The following is a 19,991-nucleotide window of genomic DNA, read 5'->3' as shown; positions in this document are numbered from 1 at the left end:
GGACCCGCAGTCTGTGCCTTGCATCCAGTTCCCCCGCCCTGAATGCCGCCTCTCCCGGGCTGGGAGCCAGCAGTTCGGCAGATTCCAGGAGGCCAGTACCTCTCTTCTCTGTTCTCTTCCCTCCCCGGTTGGCACCCTCGCAGCTCTCCACACCTGTCCCAGGAAGTCTGCCTCTGTGGTCACTCTTGTCTCCCAGCACGGCTTTCTGTTCCTCTCTCTGTGACCCTTCTCCTGGTCAGGCTGGCTCCTTGGCCACGTAAGCTCAGTGTCGCCCCTCTGCTCCCCCCTGCAGTCCTCTGTCCTCGCTGAGTGGCTGAGCACGGCCAGGTCCTCCATGGTGGAAGTGAAGCCACTTTCCACTTGTGCTCACTGTCCTCCCAGTGGCACCCGGAGGGTTCACAGCCAGGCTCTGTCCATCTCTCCGCGCTCGGGTTCCTCACTGGGCTCCGGCTTCTGCTCAGAAAGCACTGGCTGCTGCTGGTGGCCAGCTGGGCTGGTATGTCCCTACCCAGGAGTGCAGGAGTGGCAGGAAACCAGCTGGGCCCTGTCTGGATGTCCAGGCCTTGGTGAGAGGCGGCAAGGCCAGGCCCACCTCGCGGGAGCCAGGCACTGCGGGGCCCTGGAACCCTGGAGATCTCTCCTACCAGCAGCCAGAGTTCCCAGAGCCTTCGTGACGCTGAGGGCTGAGCTCGCAGGGACGCCCAGCTGACCGCACACCCCTTGTGCTCGCTTCCAGAGCATTCTCTGGATCCCGTTTCCAGAGAAACCGTACCTTTCTCTTACTTGCCTTTTTCCATTTCAAAAAATGTTAACATTTAAACATTTCCACAAAGAAAAGAGGAAGCACCCCCTTAAAGATGCTGTGTCAGAAATTTTTCAGACAGCATGCAGAGATAGCCTGGTGTTTCACCTGCACCCGGATTTCCTGGACGTGAGTCCAGAGAGCAGTCTCCGGGCAGGCCCTACTTCCTGCAGTGAGGAGACCGTTTATTCTCTCGGTCGTAGGGAGGAAAAAGTTCAGGTCCAGAGAAATGGTTTCTTCTTAAGGTGGTAGAAAATACATTTACCTTCCATCTTGTAAATTACGAATGAGTGTTTTCTTCTGAGTAGTTCAAGACAAGGAACATCATTTATGGTAAAGATTGTTTAAAAATAATTGAAGCAGTGAAATCTTGGTAAGTGAACTCTTACATAGAACTCTTGATGTAGATTTTTATAAACTTACAGGTTGATTACTTGCTAAACATAAACTAGAGCTGTTCTGTTTGGGCCAAAAATATCCAGCGACTTGCTGCCTTTCCCAGATCTTCCTCAGATCCCAAAGTGGCTGCAGGGGTGCCTGTACTGGCCTTGAGCCCATCAGTCCAGCTTAAAAAGTACCAGTCCTAAGATACAATAACCAGCGATGGCCAACAAGATTGAAGTTTTTGCATTCTATTGTATTTGGTTTTATGCCAAAACTTCCAGGCTGTACTAGCTTTCAGATATAATGTAGTATGGTAAGGTGTGGAACAAGCCTTCACACGTTTCGCCTGGAGGGTTGGAGTGAAGAAGGTGCAGACCCACCCACTGACTCACATCCTCCGCCAGCTTTCCCCGTGAACCACCTGCCTGCTCCAGCTCCAGCAGGCGCAGGGCTCGGCCTGCTGCACTCCCGACAGGCACCTGCGTCTCATGGTGCCCTGACCCACGGCCGTGACACTCAGGTGGGGCTGGTTCTGAGGTCCCAGCCGCAGGGCTTCGATCCCTGGGGCAAGTGGAGTTGCTCAGCTCTGCTATGTTTAGGGGGTGCGGCGGGTTGGAGCCTGAGCCGGTGCTCTGCCACCCAGCTCCATCTCAGCTGGGTCCTTCCCGACGACGTCTCCCTGCCCCAGCTGACAGCCCAGGGGGTTGTGAGAACCTAGTCCCTGCCAGTGGCCAGCATGAAGTGGGCGTCCCATGGCACAGAGCTGCCCCCCACCCCCCCAGCCTCCGGGCAGAGCCAGTGCCCACTTGGTCCAAGCCCTGTGCCTCCCTGGCTGGTGCGCGGTCCCCATGCGCCGACCCAAGCTTGCCTGGCCGCGTCTCTTGTTCTGTGTGTGATTTCCAGGGAGCCAAGAAGGAACAGCTGACCTGACGCTGCCGTCTATAAATCCCGCATCCCAGTTACAGTTTCTGCATTTTGTCCCAAGAGCAAATTGGGAGAAAAGATGTGTGGCTTGCTGGTGGCCTCAGATCTAGAGAAGGCAGCGTGGGTAGTGTGGTCCCGTTTGCTGTCCATCTGGGCAGGCCTGGTCCTGCGCTCCACCGAGGATGCCAGTGAGGCTGCGAGGAGTGGTGAGCAGCAGGCATGGTCAGGCATGGTGCTTTGTGCTCGTGCCAGGCAGATCTGTTGGTCTCTGGCTCAGGAAGGCCGCGGGAGGCCTAGCTCTGCACCCGGTGCTCCCAGGTCAGACTCCCAGCGTCCCGCAGGGACTGGGGTGGGTGGTGCCTTGGGCACCTCATTAGAGGTCAGCTCAGCTTTCCATAAGAGCGTGGGTCCCAGGTGCCCGCAGACACAGCACAGCGCAGGACCCTGAGCCATGCTGTCCAGAGCCCTGGGCCTCCCTGGGCCTGCAGTGGGAGACTCGTGCTCCCCTCAGCTGTGTGTCTTGTGGCCTTGCCTTCAGGTTGAGGACCTCTGCCAGGTGACAAGCCGTGGCTCCTCCCCTAAGCAGTCGCACATCTGCTCTGATTTCTCTGCATCATTTCCGGGTTGGTTCCATCCTGTAGGCCCAAGGGCCCCACTTTGGTGTCCTGGACCCCCTCACGGCTCTTGCCTGCTGTGTTGGGCAAGTTATTGGTGCCATCCTGGGCAGACGGCAGAGATTCTTGGTTCAGCTTTAGTTTTCATTCATTTCAGTTCTTTTTTTTTTGACTTCTTTTTTGAGGCAGGGTCTCACTGTGCAGTTCAGGATGGTCTTGGGCTCGCTCTGTAGCCCAGGCTGGTCTCAAACTTGCAACATCCTCCTGCCTCAGCCTCCTCAGTGCTGGGATTGCAAGTTTGTGCCATCACACCTGGCTCATTTCAGTTTAGGCCCTCCTACCTCTGTGTCAGAACGGTCAGGAAGAGTCTGTTTCCCGCCTTCCAGGGGTCCTAACTCTGTCATCTTGTGTTTCTCAGCTCCACACCTGGATTCATTCCGGATCCTCCCTTTGTGGGTAGGAACGAGATGGATCTGTACTGTGTATCGTAAGAAAGCCTGATTTATCAACAGAATTTTTTCTGTATTTTCTCTACTGCCTTTTTTAGTTACTGTATATGCTCTACTGTATCAAAGAATGACAAGTGAGTCTGTTGAGTCATGAAATACTCTACTTCCTCCCAGAGCACTGTGCTGCCTTCTCCTTTGGGTGCCACAGGGATAAAGAACGGGAGCACTGATGGCATCACGATAACCTGCCAGCCAGTGGTCAGCCCCAGAGCTGTTCCCGGCCATTAACTGACAGTGTCGGGTTGGATAGGGAGAGCCTGCCTGATAGTGCTGCTGTACTGTTTAATTCACAAAGCTCGCAAAATTATTTTGTTTCCATTTTATTTCTGGTACCTACTAGTCAAAAATTGAAAGATACATTCATGAATTTAGCTTTTTTTTTTTTGCCGGGCGTGGTGGGACACTCCTGTAAGGATCCTTGCAAGTTTGAGACTAGCCTGGGCTTCAAAGTGAGCTCAAGGCCAGCCTGACCTGCACAGGGAGACCCTGTTTCAGAAAGCCAAATGACAACAACAAAATACCACCACAACAAAAAAAACTTAGCTTTTTAAAAATTTCTGTTTGACTTGGGCTGTATAAAATTAATGGAATCATAAAGTTATAATTTAAATTATTTTGCAAGAATATTTATTTAAATCTGTTTGTGAGATGTTGGTATTCTTAGGAACAAAATCAGCTCTCACTGAATTCTGCCTAAAATGGTGATAATAGCCAGGTATGGTGGCACCTGAAATCCCAGCACTCAGGAGACTGAGGCAGGAGGATCATTGCAAGTTCAAGACCAGCCTGGGCTGCAGAGTGAGCTCAGGGTCAGCCTGAACTGCATGGTGGGACCCCGTCTCAAAAAAAACAAAAAGAAAAAAGAAAAAAAAGGAAATGGTGATGATAGAGTACGTTTTCACATAGATTTTAGGGGCTTGGGATGGGTAGCAGAAAACACAGAATAGCTAAAACATCTAAGGGGGACAGTGTTCCTGACTCCCCCAAAACAAGATAGAACATTTCACGGGGTGACTAGAGATTAGCCAGTTAGCGTTAGGAGCCCAAGTGTTTTCTAATGGTTGATCTGCAGGCTAGTTTGTTTCTGGTTTCTTTTTTGTTGTCGTGGGCACCTTTCTGCTACTGTGAGACCATTTGATGGGTGTCAGCTGTTGCCAGAGTCCCGTCCTCAGGGTGTTGCTCTGTGTTCATCATGGACTCTCTGATGGTATTGTCTCCTCTCCTTCTCCACTGAATCCCCTCACTCCCTGCTACCAGCAAGATCTGTGTTGACACAAAGCCCCTGCAGTCCTAAGGAGAATATGGCCAGTGTCCTCATCCTACTGCTAATTATCATCTGCTACATGAGGACGGTTTGTCATGAAGGCATCTCTGAACCAAGGGCAAAGGCGTGGGTGTCTGAGCACGCGGGAACCGGAGGGCTGGGGACAGTCCCCCAGGTGGCTGCTGCCTGCCTTGCAGGTGCTCTGTGTGGTGCTGACCCCTTGCAGGCTCCATCCCTGGCCTTTTGCTGTGCCCTTGGGATAGACAGCAGCTGGATTCTCCTAGCCAGGAGCAGAGTTGTGCGAGGAGGCCCCGCCCAGCGCCCTAGTGGTACCCAGCGTTGCCCAGGCAGGGCTCTCTCATTCCGGAATCCAGGGGCTCCAGTAAGGTACTGGTTAGGGGGCACACAGAGGCGCACATGGAGGTGTGATCAGAGCCTGCCTCTCGCCCCCAGGAGATGCTCTCCGGTGTGGTGGTCATCTCCAGTAAGGACTCCATGCAGCACCAGGGAGTGGCCCTGACGATGGAAGGGGCCGTCAACCTGCAGCTCAGTGCCAAGAGTGTGGGCGTGTTCGAAGCTTTCTACAATTCTGTGAAGGTAAGGTGCGCCCGTGGGGTTTTCCTTCGCCCTGGTTATTTGCAAGGGACGCTGATCCCCATCCTTTGGGGACTTACTGTAAACCTGAAGATGTTCACATACTTGTTTCTAAATAGTTCCTGGTGTGGGGTCTGCTTGTTTCCATCCCTGCTCAATATGCAGGGTTAGGAGGGCCGTGGGTGGCTTCAGTTCACCACTAGAAAGCCCTCTGGAGAAGCCGCTCACGGTGCCCGCTGTCCTGAGTCAGCACTGTCCATAGCTGTGTACATCACTCTTGGTGGAGCAGACAAGGTGCACCGCAGGTGGGGCGAGTGGCTTTTCTTTCGTGTCATGTAGTTTCGTGGTTCAGAACGTGAGCTCCTTGAACTGCTTCCTTTCCCTGGGGAAGAGTTAAGAGATGATCTGATGTAGGGGCTTCCCACGTCTTTGCAGAAGTCATTCTTTTATTCATTAGCGCTTAGAAATTCCCATTCCATGCCGGAAATTTTCTCAGGGTGATGTGAACACAAGCAGAAAGAGCACGTGTGTTGTCATCAGTGGTTTGCAAGGCGCTGGGCTTAATACAGCTCACGTGGTTTATAGGATTATTTAATAATACCCACCCAAAAAGTGAGATGTAGAGGAGCACAAGAGATCTGTCTGTGCACTAGAGATCCGAAGGATCCAGCCGAGAGCCTGGATCCCACGGCAGTGTCCTGCACAAGTCCAGCAAGAAGCTAAGAGCCCGAGACTGTCTCCAGTGATTCCACATCAAGGATCTGCACTGCAAGGTCCAAAGGCCAGTGGTGGAAGTAAGAAAGTCTGAGCTGGGCCGGTGATGGATCTGTGCCAGGCTAAGGGATCTGCACTGGAGCCAGGAAGCAATGCTCAAAGCAAAGACCAGAACTGGGCATGGTGGTGCACACCTGTAATCCCAGCACTTGATAGGTTGAGGCAGGAGACTCACCTTGACTTCAAGGCCAGCCTGAAATTCTCAGCAAGACCCTGTCTCAAAAATAAAATGTTTTGGGGGCTGAGGATTTAGCTCAGCGGCATAAGTGCCTGCCTTGCAAGCAGGCAGTCATGAGTTCGATCCCCGGTACCGATAAAAAGGAAAAAGACAAAAGTAAAATAAAATGTTTCAAAGTTAAAAGCCACAATGCCTGACTAAACAACCTGATTACAGACAGAAGTCTAAAGTTACTAACTTTATTCCAAATTCTTTTCAAACATGCAGTAAATACTAAACAACAATTAAAATTCCAAAAAGCAAGTCAAAAGGAAAATCACACCCACAAGTAAAAGAAAAAAAATTGTTTACAAAGTGCAACATACCAATACAGTGTGTCCATGTTAAAAAGAATAGGGCTTCAGGCTGAGGATTTAACTCAGTGGCTCAAGCTTGCCTGGTAAGCAGGAGGTCGTGAGTTCAATCCCAGTACCAAAGGGGGGAAAATTTACACACATATATATATATATCTTCAAGTTTTAACCCTCCTTTGGTTTCTGTCTATTACATGATTTAAGCAGTGCTTAAAAACCAGTGTTACATGCATTGACATCGGCTCACCTCACTGAAATCTGAATCGGAGTGCTGTTAAAACTCCAGACCTTTCTTCCCATTAACTTTAGCAACAGGTGGGCGACACTGAAGCCCCAGGGTCTCCTGTGCACCAAACCACTGCTTCCTCGTGCAGCCCCAGCTCCACTGGAGCTTTCTTCCTGGCCAAACTAAGGAAAAGCAAAAACAACCCAGCGCACCACTTGGAGTCACCCTGCTGGCTCTGCTCTCATTCCCCACATGGACCCAGGTGGAAGCCCTCCGCAGTGCCCACGCCGCAGTCCCAGAGTGACTGCATTGAAAGGTTTCCACCGCTCAGGCAGTGTCAGTAACACAAGTGACATGTAGACTAGCTTCCTGCCACAGCACAGTGCATACTGCCGGGACCTGCAGCCACCTGGTCCTGCCCAGGAGAAGTCTCCTGAGCCTCCCCCCAGCAGCAGCATGTCTGTCGGTACTGTGGTTTTCCGGGCTCTGACCCTCTGGCCCGTGAGCTTAGAGTGTGCAGGGGCTGCCTCTTCTGCCAGCCTCTAGACCTTTCCATATTAACTCTCAAGGCTCTTTAGCCACATGGCCAGGCAGATACCCAGAAACTCAAGTGCAGAGAGTGCAAGGCATCTGTCTGCGCTAGAGACCTAAGAGTCCAGCCAGATGCCTGTGCTGTGGCTTGGCATAACTGAGGCCATCGTGAGCCCTGCATTTAACTAGTGCCCTGTATTTGACCCAGGAAAATGGAAAATTACTCAGGGTACAAGTCTCATGAGAAAAGCAGAGTGAGCTGTACCCATAAGAGAAAAATTAACCTGCTTAACAAAAGAAGCAGGATACAGTGTCAACCAAAAATTAATGTAAGATTCTAGCTAAATTGTTTCTACAGGATGTCTTTTGTGATTCTCTCTTTTAAAAACTCTAACTTTGCAGTTCAGTGCCACTTGTTTGGACTCTGAACCAGGGGATCTGTATATGAGTGGTCCGAGCTCAGTTAATTAAATTCCAAACTTAGCAGTTTGGCTGCTTGGATGCCTACATTGTTGTTCACGAACCACCTCAGCCTAGAGCCACAGCAGTGTCTCGTGCTAGTCTAACAAATATCCGCACCGGGAAGGCCCTGCGGTCAGCGGTGGAAGCTAGAAGGGCGCCTGCAGGACGACGAAGGACTGTGCCAGCAGCTGAGGGTCTGCACTGGAACCAGGAAGTGACACTCAAAGCAAGGACCAGGGACCCAAGCCATCCTCAGCGACAGTTGTGGTAACAGCTGAATTCCTGAATGTCAGGAAAGCCAGCGTGACAAGCTTCTCCAGCAGACTCGGCAGCACACATCGCCCCCTCCAGTTCTCCCTCCATTCCCTGTGGGCAGCAGTGCTCGGGTGGGCCTTCCACTCCCAGAGCCGCGCTGACTCAGTTCAGCTGGGCATCCCCAGCAGATTGACACCACCACGACCACCAGCTATGTCCGCCTCTGCATTCTGCAGCTCTAGCCATTAGGGGAGGGCAGAGCGCTGTGAGTTGTGAACCCTTACCGCACCAGAGTGTTACACAACGGAACCGGCTGGGCACAGTACTGCACACCTGTAATCCCAGCACCTGGGAGGCTGAGGCAGGAGGGGTGACCCGAGTTCAAGTCCAGCCTGAACTGCATAGTGAAACCCTGGCTCGAAAAGACCAGAAAAGAGAAAGAATGAGAGAAAAACAGGAGCTAACTCAGTGGGCCTGGTGGGCCACCCCTATAATCCTAGCACTCTGGAAGGCTGAAGGGTCACAAGCTCGTGTCCAGCCTGGGGAGCTTAACTTACACCCTGTTTCAAGTTGAAAAATGAAAAGAGTTGGGCCGTAGCTCAGTGCAGAGGCTCTAGGTTCAATCCCTGGTACTGTCAAGGAGGACAAAAAGGCAGCAGTTCACCTCAGTGCTCGTCTGCAGGCCCAGTACCCTGCTGCCAGAGACACCTGGAAGGGCGGGTAGCATCCGGCAGCCAGGTCGCTGTGTCTCCGTCATCTGGGGGACATCTACAAGTATGCGCTGATGGACTGAGTTTGTTTTTTTTTTTTTTTCTTTTTTTATAGCCGATCCAGATTATCAGCAGCACCATAGAGATGGTGAAGCCAGGAAAGTTTCCCAGTGGGAAAACCGAGATTCCTTTTGAATTTCCTCTGCATGTGAAGGGCAACAAGGTCCTGTATGAGACCTACCATGGCGTGTTCGTCAACATCCAGGTGAGTGTCCCAGAGGCTCCGTGGCGTGATGCCTTCCATGTCCTCCTGCTAGAAGCTGGCTCACTCTTCATACCGCCGAAAGGTGCTCTCGGGGCCCAGGAGTTGAGCACCGGTGTGTCCCACGCACTCCTGTGCACTGTGTTGAGTGTGGATTGCTCGCCTCTGCTCTGCTCACCGGGTTTCGTGTGTGACATCACCAAGGGTAGGACCTGCGCTGTGACTGTGTAAAATCCCTTTGCACGCTGCTCAGGCCACATGGATGCTTCAAGGTGCTTCGCTTGTCGGGTAATAGATCCGCCCTGACTTCTTCCTGGCACCAGCACATGGCTCGTTATTTTAGTCTCATAAATTTCTCTCTGTTGAAGACCCCAAGGTGACTTCCTCCTTGAAGTAGGCTTGCATCTTCATTGAGCAGACCTTGTCAATGAGGGGAAGTGGATTTATGACTTCCTGTCTACCCCTGGTGGGCCTGGTGGGTCCCGCAGCTGCCTCTGTCCTCTGTGGAGGGAGCTGGAGAAAGCCTCCCCTTTATTCTGCGGGAAGAAAGCTGCTTCTGTGCTGCCCACCACGGGCTGCTCCCTGCCGGATGGGACAGAGCTCTGCTGGCTTCTGTCCGTGCCCTGGGGGATGACAGTCAGCACTTGCTTTAGTTTAGAAGTTTTCAGTGATAACTGGGATTTGGTAGCACTTAGCATACTGCACCTTTAAAATGAGGATCCTCAAAACACCTGAGAGCTTTAACAGAGGCCTTGTCTGCATGTGGGTTTTCTGAGGTGCCTAGGACGTCAGATGGTGCACTGTATTTGTGAAGAAAATCTTGTGCCCAGCTTTTGGATTAGTGCACCTGTTTCAGGCTAGGCACGCAGGTGTGCACATACATGACACGCCCAGAGGCTTTGGACAGCCCCACATGGTGCAGGTGGTGACGGGCCATATCCGGCTCTTAGAGGAAGCCACTCAGCAACATAGAACACCAGGCACTGGGGCATGGGGGCTCCTGTGACCAGCTCTGGCTTGGGAGCGATCCCACCACGAAGGAAAGGAGCGGGAGCCAGCAGCCAGCCTGAAGCCTCTCGAGCACTTCATTCTGAGAGTGACGTCTGTCATCTGCCTGGAGTCAGCATCAGCCTGCTTTACGCACCCAGGAGTGGTTCCACATTACTTACTTAGTACTAGAAGGCTGCGCTCTTTAGAAGCTGAAGGGAGTGAAATCAGGGCTTTACTGGTCATACTTGCTAGTCTCTTGATTGAGATCACTAATGACAAGAAATTAATTTGTGTAAAATAAAAATGGGAGGGCTGGGTTTAGTTCAGCAGCATAAGTGCCTGTCTTGCAAGTGCATGGTCGTGAGCTCAATCCCCAGTACCAAATAAAGTAAAATTAAAGTAGACTAAAATAAGACGAACTCTCCTTTCCCAAACATTACAAAAACCTGCAAATACACAGGTTGGGTGCTGTGTCTGCACAGCTGTGTGTAACCGGGACCGGGAAGCCACCCAAACGCAGCTGGGAGCTTACGGCTGTTGAATTCCCTCTACAGGAGAATCACCCTCCCTGCCCCATCCTTGCTTCGGCCACCAGGTTTGACTATTTGAAGCTTTACTTCAGAAGGCTGCGACTTTGATTTGCCCGCATATGCAAATACCCCTCAGATTTCTGAAAAAGAGATTTCTTAGTCTGACCTCAGATTGCGTGAGCAAGTCTCCTTCGCCTTTTTCACCATTCAACATTTACTAGTATTTTGCCCTTTTTGATGTTGAGTTTGATTTTTTTGGTGCTGAAAATGGGACCCAGGGCCTGAGTGTACCAGACAGGTCCTCTTCCACTGAGCCCTGCCATCAGCTTTTTATCTGTGTTTGTGTGTATATTTATTTATTTTTGTCTTTTTGAGACAGGGTCTGCTGTGCAGTTTAGGCTGGCCTCGAGCACACTTTGTAGCCCAGGCTAGTCTTAAACTTACAGTGATCCTCCTGCCTCAGCTTCCCGGAGTGCTGGAATTACAGGTGTGCACCATCACACCCAGCTTCATCTGTATTTATTTATTTCTTCTGGAATCATTTCAGAGTTGAATCTTAACACACTTCATTTAAAATTATGTCAGTAAAAGTACATTCATTTCAAAAATGGGAGAGGGGATTCTCCTACAAAATCATAGTTAACATTTTGTTACCATTCAAATCAGTGTAAATCCTTGAAATATCAGTTCCTAGTTCACAGTCAAATTTGTCATTGCACCTTCTGAGTAAATCTGTATTCTAGGAGAAACTAGGCTTATGACTCTTTGATCTGTCCTGTCCATCCATGTATTCAGTTACTGCACCTGAGAGGCCTTTTTCTAGTCTTCTTATTCAGTAGAAAGGACAGTGACTTCCGGTGCTCACAAGACTGGCCTTGGTGTAGGGGTGCAGGGACCGTCCCTCCTCCTCGCCCCCACTGCTGCTGTACTCTGAAGGTTACCATTGATGCATTACTTCAGATAAAAGCACTGTTACTAAGCCCTAACGTCATGTTTCTCAAGTTACACAAACACGAGGAAATTTGTCCCATTTATAATTTTAATTGTTTTGCAGCATCATCATGGAAGAAAAATTACAAACCAAAAATACAGGATTTAACACATAGCCAGTGGGGCTGGGGATTTAGCTCAGCGGGATAAGCGCTTGCCTTGCAAGCAGGCAGTCGTGAGTTCGATCCCTGGTACCGAAAAAAAACTGAAAAAGACAATAAAAAATAAAACGCAGCCGTGTTCAGTTCCCAGCTCACAGGCCGTGGTTGCTGCACGGCTTGCTGCTCTTTCTTAGGTCTCAGGACTCTTTTAGTCATGCTGTGCTTAGTTTCCATCTTTGTTAGGTACTGTGTCTAAGAAACTGTCAGTCTGTCCTAGTTGCTTTTTTGTGCAGTTGCTTTTTCTTTTAAAAAGTGTTTAAATCATAGGTGGTTTTATTATGTTCCTTCTACTGTGTGGCCGTACTAGCGAGAGTCTGCACTGTCCTACAGAGTGTAGGACACCACCATGTCTGCTGGAATTGCACGTTCACAGTTAATTTACAGAGATTCTAGTCCGCCTCCTTCACAGTTCAAAATGACTTGGTGCCTGCCTGTGAGCGTGAGGTCGTGAATTCCAAAAATCCAAACAACCACAAAATCCCCTGCCCTCTGTGGGTGTTAGTGCTGTTGCTGGCGTCTGTCTACTCCTGTCGAGGCCCCAGTCTTTTGCTTGCTGCAGATGCCTGTGAAGCCAGATATCCTGATGCCCTGACTTCTCTGCTGCTACCTTGGGGGTTGCTCCTCAGTGCCTCGGGTGCCCCTGAGGACAGGGTGTGATTGTGAGCCTGGACCTGGGCCTTGTGCTCAGCAGGGAAGCAAGGGTTGGCGTTCGGGGGTCTCTGACAGCCCCCGTGATACCCTGGATCCTCTCTGCGGCTGTGAGCCAATGGCCGTGCTTACAGAGCGGGAGGTGCAAGTCAGCCGGGGTTCCCTGCCCTGGGCCGGGAGCCCGCACCGGCAGCAGCAGAGGACCCGGGCCCAAGTGCATTTCCTGTGGCTGCCCCTCGCCCCACTGCAGTGCCCCCCATGGAATAGTAACTCCTGTTCCTGCCTGGACTCCGTGTCACACAGCCCCTCAACACTGTTCTCTACGCCCTGGCAGCCCTCCTGGCCCTTTGATGTCCCCCGAGGGCAGAGCCCACTAAAACAGCACTCCCCCTCTCCCCCCTAGTACACGCTGCGCTGTGACATGCGGCGGTCGCTGCTGGCCAAGGACCTGACGAAGACCTGCGAGTTCATCGTGCACTCTGCCGTAAGCCTGTCCCCGGCTCCCGCGACCCTCCAGGCCTGGAGTGGTCCCTGCTGTCCAGCAAGTGTCTGCATCCCTCTCGGGTGCTGCTGTCAGGACAGTGGTGGTGGCGGCAACACCAGCCTGGCAGTGACCCCAAGGTCCCTTGTCCGTGTGGGTCACCGGCCTGTACCCCATGCTCAAGTGTGCAGGCGACGCCTCTGAGCTCTTATTCCAGGAGCGAGGCTGGCAGTAGATGCCTCTGGCTTTTAAATTCTGGGCCTATAAGGACCTGGAGGTGCGGACATCTGCGTCCTCCTTTACAGATGGGAAAACTGAGTCCCCATGCCAGGGGCGGGGTGGGGAGAGCTGGTGCAGAGCGTGGTGCTATCCTCCAGCTGAGCTGTGTCCAGACCCCGGGCCCCAGTCGGCCTGCTCACCATGTCCCTCCTGTTCCAGCCACAGAAGGGGAAGCTGACGCCGAGCCCCGTGGACTTCACCATCACACCGGAGACCTTGCAGAATGTCAAGGAGGTGAGTGCACCCTGCACACGTGCACTGAGGGGCCGGGGATGACCCCTACCCTCGTGCTCTTTATTTGGGAACCAACTCAACCAGGGTATCTCTGCTCAGTGTCCATGGCCGAGTTGATGAGGGTCTTCACCCTGACTGCCCTGAGCTCAGTAACGACTTGGAAGAGCACACTTCAGATTGGGTCGTGTGTTTATGACTTTGTGTTTTTTGAGACAGGGTCTTGCTAGGTTGCCCAGGCTGTGGCCTCCAATGCCTGGGTGCCAGCAGTCTCCTGCCTCAGCCTCCTGAGTTCCTGGGCCCACAGCATGCACCGAGGGGCCCAGCTTGTTAGTGATTTCTCCTGTCTCCCCTGCCTTTCACAGCACTGTGGCCCTGGGCCCCCAGCCTTGGTGGCCATGGTTTGCATTGGGCCACCTGCCTCTCACTGTCCTCAGTGCCTTCTCTCACATCGTTTCCACCCGAGCACTCAGTAGCTGGCCAAACCCCAGCACAGCCCCCACGGTCACTATAGATGGGGCCACAGGCGGCTTCCTCCTGCCGCTTTCCGGGTGGGACCTCCCCCCTGGCCCCCTCTGATGAAAGCGGGGCAGCTGAGATGCGGAGTGAGCACCGACCTCGTGCCTTGGACGGGCAGTGGAGGCAAGTGGCATGTCGTCGTGAGCTCTGCGGAAGGTTCTAGCAGGAGACCCCATGCCCCTGTGAACTTCCCATGACTCAGATCTGGTTTCTGAGAGCACCCAACCCAGGACCAGTTGGCCTTCTGTTCCCCACTTTCTTTTGTACATTTTAGATACACACAGTGATCACATTCATCCCATTCATCCCACTGTGTCCCTCTGCATGATGTATCTTGCTGTTGCTTTTCTTCCCATTCCCATACCCTGCCTTTAGCCCCCGATTGCCCTCTTCTTTTACGGAAGCTTTATTTCCTTTTTTTTTTTTTTTTTGAGTCAGGGTCTCACTGAGTAGTGAGGCTGTTGTCTAACTCTTGGCACCCTCCTGTCTCAGCCTCCTCAGTGCCAGAATCACAGGGGCGAGCCACCACGCCTGGCTCTCCCCATCTCTTCAGTCCCACTCTGGTGTTTCCTTTGGGTAACAGCAGGGTCTGACTGCATGCCCGCTCCCTGTTGGGGGAACCCTCCTGTTACAGCGTCCCTGGTGTCCCTCCTCGGGGCTGACACTGAAGTGGTCTCTCCCCTCTGAGGCATCATCTGCAGTGCCCCTTCTGGGGTTTAGGGCCCCACCACAGCCCAGGGGCACGCACGTGTGATCCCAGGCCTGTCACGCTGTGTAGGGCCACATGCGCACTGTCCATGGCCCCCGCACGCCAGCTTTTCCCTTTCTGCAGTGTTGGGCTTGGAGCCCAGGGCCTCACGTGTACTAGGTAAGAGCTGCACCTCTGAGCCACACCTGCATCCACTGTTTCTTTTACTCTCTTGCCACATGGGGCCAGACTGGCTCTGCTCCTCCTGCCTCAGCCTCCTGCACCACCTGGCATCCCACCCGCTGGTTTTTGTGTTGCAGCTGGAGTACCGAGGCGTGAACCTCAGCCCTTGCTCAAGCTTTGCTTTAAGCAGGTCTCGCTAAGCTGCCCTGGCTGGGCTTGAACTTGAGTGCAAGGAGGAGCACTGTCACCACAGTGCCAGGCTCAGCTCTTTCCCAGGCAGAAATGCCCCATGGGGTGGTCGGAGTGGGCCCCTCACAGCTGTGCTAGACAAGGGCGAAGGCGGAAGTCGCCGTCAGTGTTGGCAGACAAGGACTTGAGGGCCTCACGTGGCGTGAGCACAAGCATCCCTGGGCTCTGCCTGTTTTTCAGGGTGGAAAGGGACTTACTGGGAGGTAGGGAGCCCTCAGGGGCACAGGAAGCTGGAGAAGAGGCTCAGGTTGGTGGCCACCATCTGTGTGCATCGCTGTCACACTGCTTGGTTGGTGGTCCGAGCCAGATGTGGACCGCTTTGCGCCCCTGAGCTCCCTGGAGGAGCTGTGATGTGAGCTGCCTGGCTTGCACTCCCTGAACACCAGCTCCGTTCACTGGTGTTTGTAACCCTGTCTTCACCTGCACCCCTCTCAGCCCCTGTCCTTGGGGGTCCAGCTGAGGGCTCCCCTGCTCTGTGGTTCAGTGCCAGCCCCGTGTTGCTCCTGACCTTCCTGACACAGGATGTGGCTGGCTTCGCGCAGATGAGCAGGATGTCAAGCATCGTGACCCAGCTCAGAGACTCTGAAAACTGGAAAACATTGTTCATAATTCTATACTGATTATGTGCAGAGCTGCTAACGTTTTGGATACACTGATTAATTTTACCCCTTTTTTTAAAACATGGCTCCCAGAAAATTTTAAATTAAACTGTATGGAGCTGGGTGTGGTGGCTCACACCTCTAATCCCAGCACTCGGAAGGCTGAGGCAGGAGGATTGTTGTGAGTTCGACACTAGCGTGGGCTACAAAGTGAGCTCAAGGCCAGCCTGAACTGCAAGCAAAACCCTGCCTCAAAAACACACAAAAAAGCTACCTGTGTGCTAATTGCACATTGGCGGTTACATACATGATTTTAAGTGAGGTTTTGGCTGCTGTGGTGTTTCTGTTGGACAGGGCATGATCCAGGCACAGCTGGCACGCGCTTCCCGCAGACCGCCCCGCCAGCTTCCTGTATCTCAGAAGACTCCAAGGCTTTTCCTCCCGCCTCGGTGTTTCCTTCAAATAAAAATCTTGGCTTTTCTGAATTGCACGATAGGAAAGATTTTGGTTACTTTTCCCTTTTCTCCCTTATGATGGTTGTCCTTGAACGCCCCTGCCAGCTTCCCGCGGCTCCTTCACCTCTTACTCTGGGCGTGCAGAACTGTCTGGATCCGGGTCTGGAGCTGGCCCTGTGCAGGCTGTCAGTGGGAGCCTTCAGCACCAGCCGGGATCAGCATTTACAGGGAACATTTACGTTTTTAGAATGTATCACAGTAAAGCCGCTTTGCCTGGGTGCCCTCAGGTCCTCCCCTGGTTGCAGTCAGACCTTCATCTTGCCACTGTCTGCACAGCTCCGGAATCCTCTTCCTGAGTGGCCTTAGAAGGTGTGATCAAAAATACGGTGAAGGCTGCTCTGAGGCCAGTCCTCAGAGGCCAGGCCAGCGCAAAGGCAGCCCCTCAGAACGTGACGCTGTGTCCACGGCCACCTCATTCACCAGGTCTGGGCCTGTGTGACACCCGGCTGTTCCCCACAGTCACAGTGATCTGAAAGGGGAACATTTTACATTGGTTCAGCACGTGAGGGCAGCCACAGACACACGATTGCAGACCCCAAGGAGAGGACTCCAGGGTGGCTGAGAGTCTGAAGTGAGAGGGGAGGCTCTGAGGAGCCGCGTGGCCATGCAGACACCATGTTTTCCTGTCCCCCTCGTATGTTTAGAGTGTAAGAGTCCAGTCTCTTGTGTCCATGCTGAAAGATGCCATCGCAGTCCTTGTATTTCTTCCGTTTTGTGAAACAGGACCCCAGCGTGTCGCGTCAGTTACCTGACACTGTGCAGTTTTTAATACCTGCGCTGAAGTGATTATCAAGTAACTGCCGTTTTTTCCTCCCATCCTGACGTATGTGTTTTCCTCTCTTTTAGAGAGCACTGCTGCCCAAATTTCTCATCAGAGGCCACCTCAACTCCACCAACTGCGCCATCACCCAGCCGCTGACGGGCGAGCTGGTGGTGGAGCACTCGGACGCCGCCATCCGGAGCATCGAGCTGCAGCTGGTCCGCGTGGAGACCTGCGGTGCGTCCCTGCCCTCTGCCTGTCACCCTTGTGTGGTCAGTGGTTAAAATGGTGTAGGTGAGCCGGATCCTAGCACTCCAGGAGGCTGACGCAGGAGGCTTGCAAGTTTGAGCCCAACCTGAGAAACAGGCTGTGTTTCAAAAAAAATTTTTTTTAATCTGCAGATATTACTTTGTTGAAAGGTCATGGGTTCAATTCCCAGTACTGGCAAAAAAGAGATATGGGTGGACGCAAAAGTAAGAACACGTCTCTGCTGCAGTGAACGTCTTGTTTCTTGAGTTTGTTTTCTGTTGATACCACAGATTACCTGAGGCTGGGAAGTTCATGAAGAATAAGGGCTTATTTGGGGGGCTTAGAGTGCCAGGAGAGCATCTGGCAGGGGTCTTCCTGCTCTGCCATCTTGCAGCAGGCTGTGTCACCAAGGGAGACAGAGAGCTCACTTTTGCTGACTGATTGATCAATGGATTGGTTGTTTTTTCTGAGACAGGGTCTCACTGAGTAGTTCAGGCTGGCTGTGAACTCTGTGCTCCTCCGGCCGTGGCTTGGGGTGCAGTGTGTGCCCCCAGCCTGCTGAGAACTCACTTCTTCGGCACCCTACTCCTGCTGGTCACCTCCCAAAGCCCTGGGAACACTGTGAGCAGGGCAGGTCGGGGCGCTGTCCGGAGCCACGTGGGACAAGGGTGTGGGCACAGATGGGGGCAGAGCTGGCCTGAAGGGCCCAGAGACATGACTGCCGTGTCCTGACCCGTGTGGTTCCCTCCCCTCCCCGCCCCAGGGTGTGCAGAAGGCTACGCCCGTGACGCCACAGAGATTCAAAACATTCAGATTGCCGACGGCGATGTCTGCCGGGGCCTCTCGGTGCCCATCCACATGGTCTTCCCCCGGCTCTTCACCTGCCCCACGCTGGAGACCACCAACTTCAAAGTGGGTAAGTGGCACGGGCTCACTGTGGGCACAGAGGCCTCATCGCTGCTCCGAGCACTGCCAAGCAGCCACTGCCCAGGGGTTTGTGGAGGTGGTGGTGCCGTGTCGCTCTGTTCCTACGGGGCTGCACTGTCACACGGGTCACCCTGTCACTGCAGGCTCGGTCATGTGGCGTGAAGCCTGAGTGAGGGGTGGGCGGGCAGACGGAGGTGTGGATGGTGCCAGCCAGGACCGCGCTCTTGGCCTCTGTGTGCCTGTGAGGATGGGAGCCCGAGGCCTCAGGCGTGTCCCGCACGGAGTTTTCTACCCTGCTTTTCACATAGGCCCCACGTACAGCGGCTCCATCCATCAGCTTTCACAGCTTGACCAGAGTTGCAGGAGACCCAGTTTAGAGGAGCACATCTGTGTTTTGGCTCTGGAGGGTTCAGTCCGTGGTCAGCTGGTTCCAAGGCCGGGGGCAGGGCATAGGAAAGCTGCTCACGGCAGCCAAGGTGCAGAGAGCGTGGGAGCCGGAGGTGGGGGGGAGACCAGGCTGGGGAGGGGCTCGGCCTTCAGAGGTCTGGGCCAGGCCACTGCCGCCTCCTGCTGGGCCGCACCTCTGCCATCTCCATGAGCTCTGGATGGGGGCCTCCATCGATGAGGTTGGAGACCCTGTGGCTCCGTTGGCTCTCAAGTCCTTGCCTTGGGTGGACATGGAGTTTTGACCTGTGACAGTGGTCTTCAGTGATTTTGCCCAAGCCCCAGGTGACACCAGGCGGGACGGAAGCCCGGGGTACCCGAAGGCTCCCTGGCCTCTAGCGCTCTTGCGTCCCCAGAGAGCCTGGCGTTGGGTCCCGGCTGCTCCCGCTGAGTGCACACACGCCCTCTGTCTCCCCACCCCACAGAGTTCGAGGTCAACGTCGTGGTGCTGCTGCACGGCGATCACCTCATCACCGAGAACTTCCCACTGAAGCTGTGCCGCACGTAGCCTGGGAGCGGGGAGCAGGCACGACAGAGGGATGGCTTCCCAGCTGGCAGGGCTCCCAGGCCGGCAGGGCACCGCCTTCGAGATTGTTCTGTATCAGAAATGGACCTGACCGTCGATTCCTCGGCTTCTGCTCCGTGGGCACTGCTGCTAAGACCGAAACAGAGACCATCCCGCAGGGTGCGGTAGACACAGCACTTTGTCACGAGACCTGGGAAACATCTCTGCTGGCTCCTGAGTTCCTGCTCCTCTGTCGGCCTGGAAGGCAGTGGTGTCTGCAGCTTGAGCTTTGCTGGAAAGGCACACCCCGGGGACACGAGGGAACCCCTCTCTGAGTGGCCTGGCATGCCGATAGTGAGAGTCTGACCAGGCCACATGAAGCGTGCCTGCCACGTGCAGCTACTTGTGAGGTCAAGGACGCTGTCCTGGGAGGCCTGCCCAGGGTGCCCGCTGGAAACTCGGGCCCTCTCCCCCTGTCCTGCAGTCCTGTGTGACGTTTTTCACTATAACTTCCAAGTTTTGGGGGACTGGAATAGAAGCATTCATGCTCTGAGGGGATTCAGCATCCTTGGCCGGAGGTGGGTGTTTATAGCCCGCAGAGCTGGCACTGTGCCCTCATGCCACCAGATCCCCAGGGGTTGAGGGGAGAAGAACAATCTGTGTGGTATTGAATGGCAGCAGCGTCCTCCCAGGTTGGTGGCGAGGGTGCCTCTGCAGGGAGGTGCCAGGCGCATGCCCTTGGCTTGTACGCTTGGGCTTGCAGCTAGAGTTTCCCTCAGCCTCGCACCCCGGCTCCCTGAGTGGTGAGTCTGTCTCCTCCTAGGGCCTCCACGCTGCCTGTGAGCCACACCTGCCGGGCCCCTGCAGGCGTTGCCCCTGCAGCAGGCTGGGGCTGAAAGCCTCCGGCTGCCCCGCCGCCCTGCAGCACCCGGATCTGCTTTGCCAAGGGCTTCACCAGTGACCCTGTGAATGCAAGCTGAGTCATCTGAGAGCTGCCTCCCAGAGGATGCTTTTCTGGCTTGTAAATCTTTTATACTCACATGAGTGCAATAATTCTCTGTTCCTGGTGATGTGTTTAAACACGGAAGCCAGAACAAAGAGGCCGTGCCTTTTGGGAAATCTGTAAGGAAGAAATCATTTGTAATGAAATAAAAAATTCTAATGAATCTTGAAAAAAACTAAATAAATTTTGAGAAAAGCC

At 53.6% G+C, this 19,991-nt stretch overlaps 1 protein-coding gene across 1 annotated transcript in view; it reads left to right on the top strand.

Annotated features, from left to right (window-relative positions):
• Positions 1-19,991, top strand: part of Vps26c (VPS26 endosomal protein sorting factor C) — a 29,201-nt gene extending 9,210 nt beyond the window's left edge. Inside the window, exons 2-8 of the mRNA XM_003463934.5 lie at positions 4,951-5,094; positions 8,696-8,845; positions 12,565-12,645; positions 13,081-13,155; positions 16,752-16,902; positions 17,678-17,830; positions 18,711-19,991. Of these exons, the coding sequence (XP_003463982.2) occupies positions 4,951-5,094; positions 8,696-8,845; positions 12,565-12,645; positions 13,081-13,155; positions 16,752-16,902; positions 17,678-17,830; positions 18,711-18,793 (837 nt within the window). The 3' untranslated portion in view covers positions 18,794-19,991. The remainder of the gene's footprint in view (positions 1-4,950; positions 5,095-8,695; positions 8,846-12,564; positions 12,646-13,080; positions 13,156-16,751; positions 16,903-17,677; positions 17,831-18,710) is intronic.

The sequence above is a fragment of the Cavia porcellus genome, unplaced genomic scaffold (assembly GCF_034190915.1).
Source record: "Cavia porcellus strain 051 isolate PalLab524CR breed Dunkin Hartley unplaced genomic scaffold, mCavPor4.1 scaffold_15, whole genome shotgun sequence".
NCBI lineage: Eukaryota > Metazoa > Chordata > Mammalia > Rodentia > Caviidae > Cavia > Cavia porcellus.
Note: the sequence above shows the minus strand (reverse complement) of the source record. Positions and strands in the feature narration are given on the sequence as shown.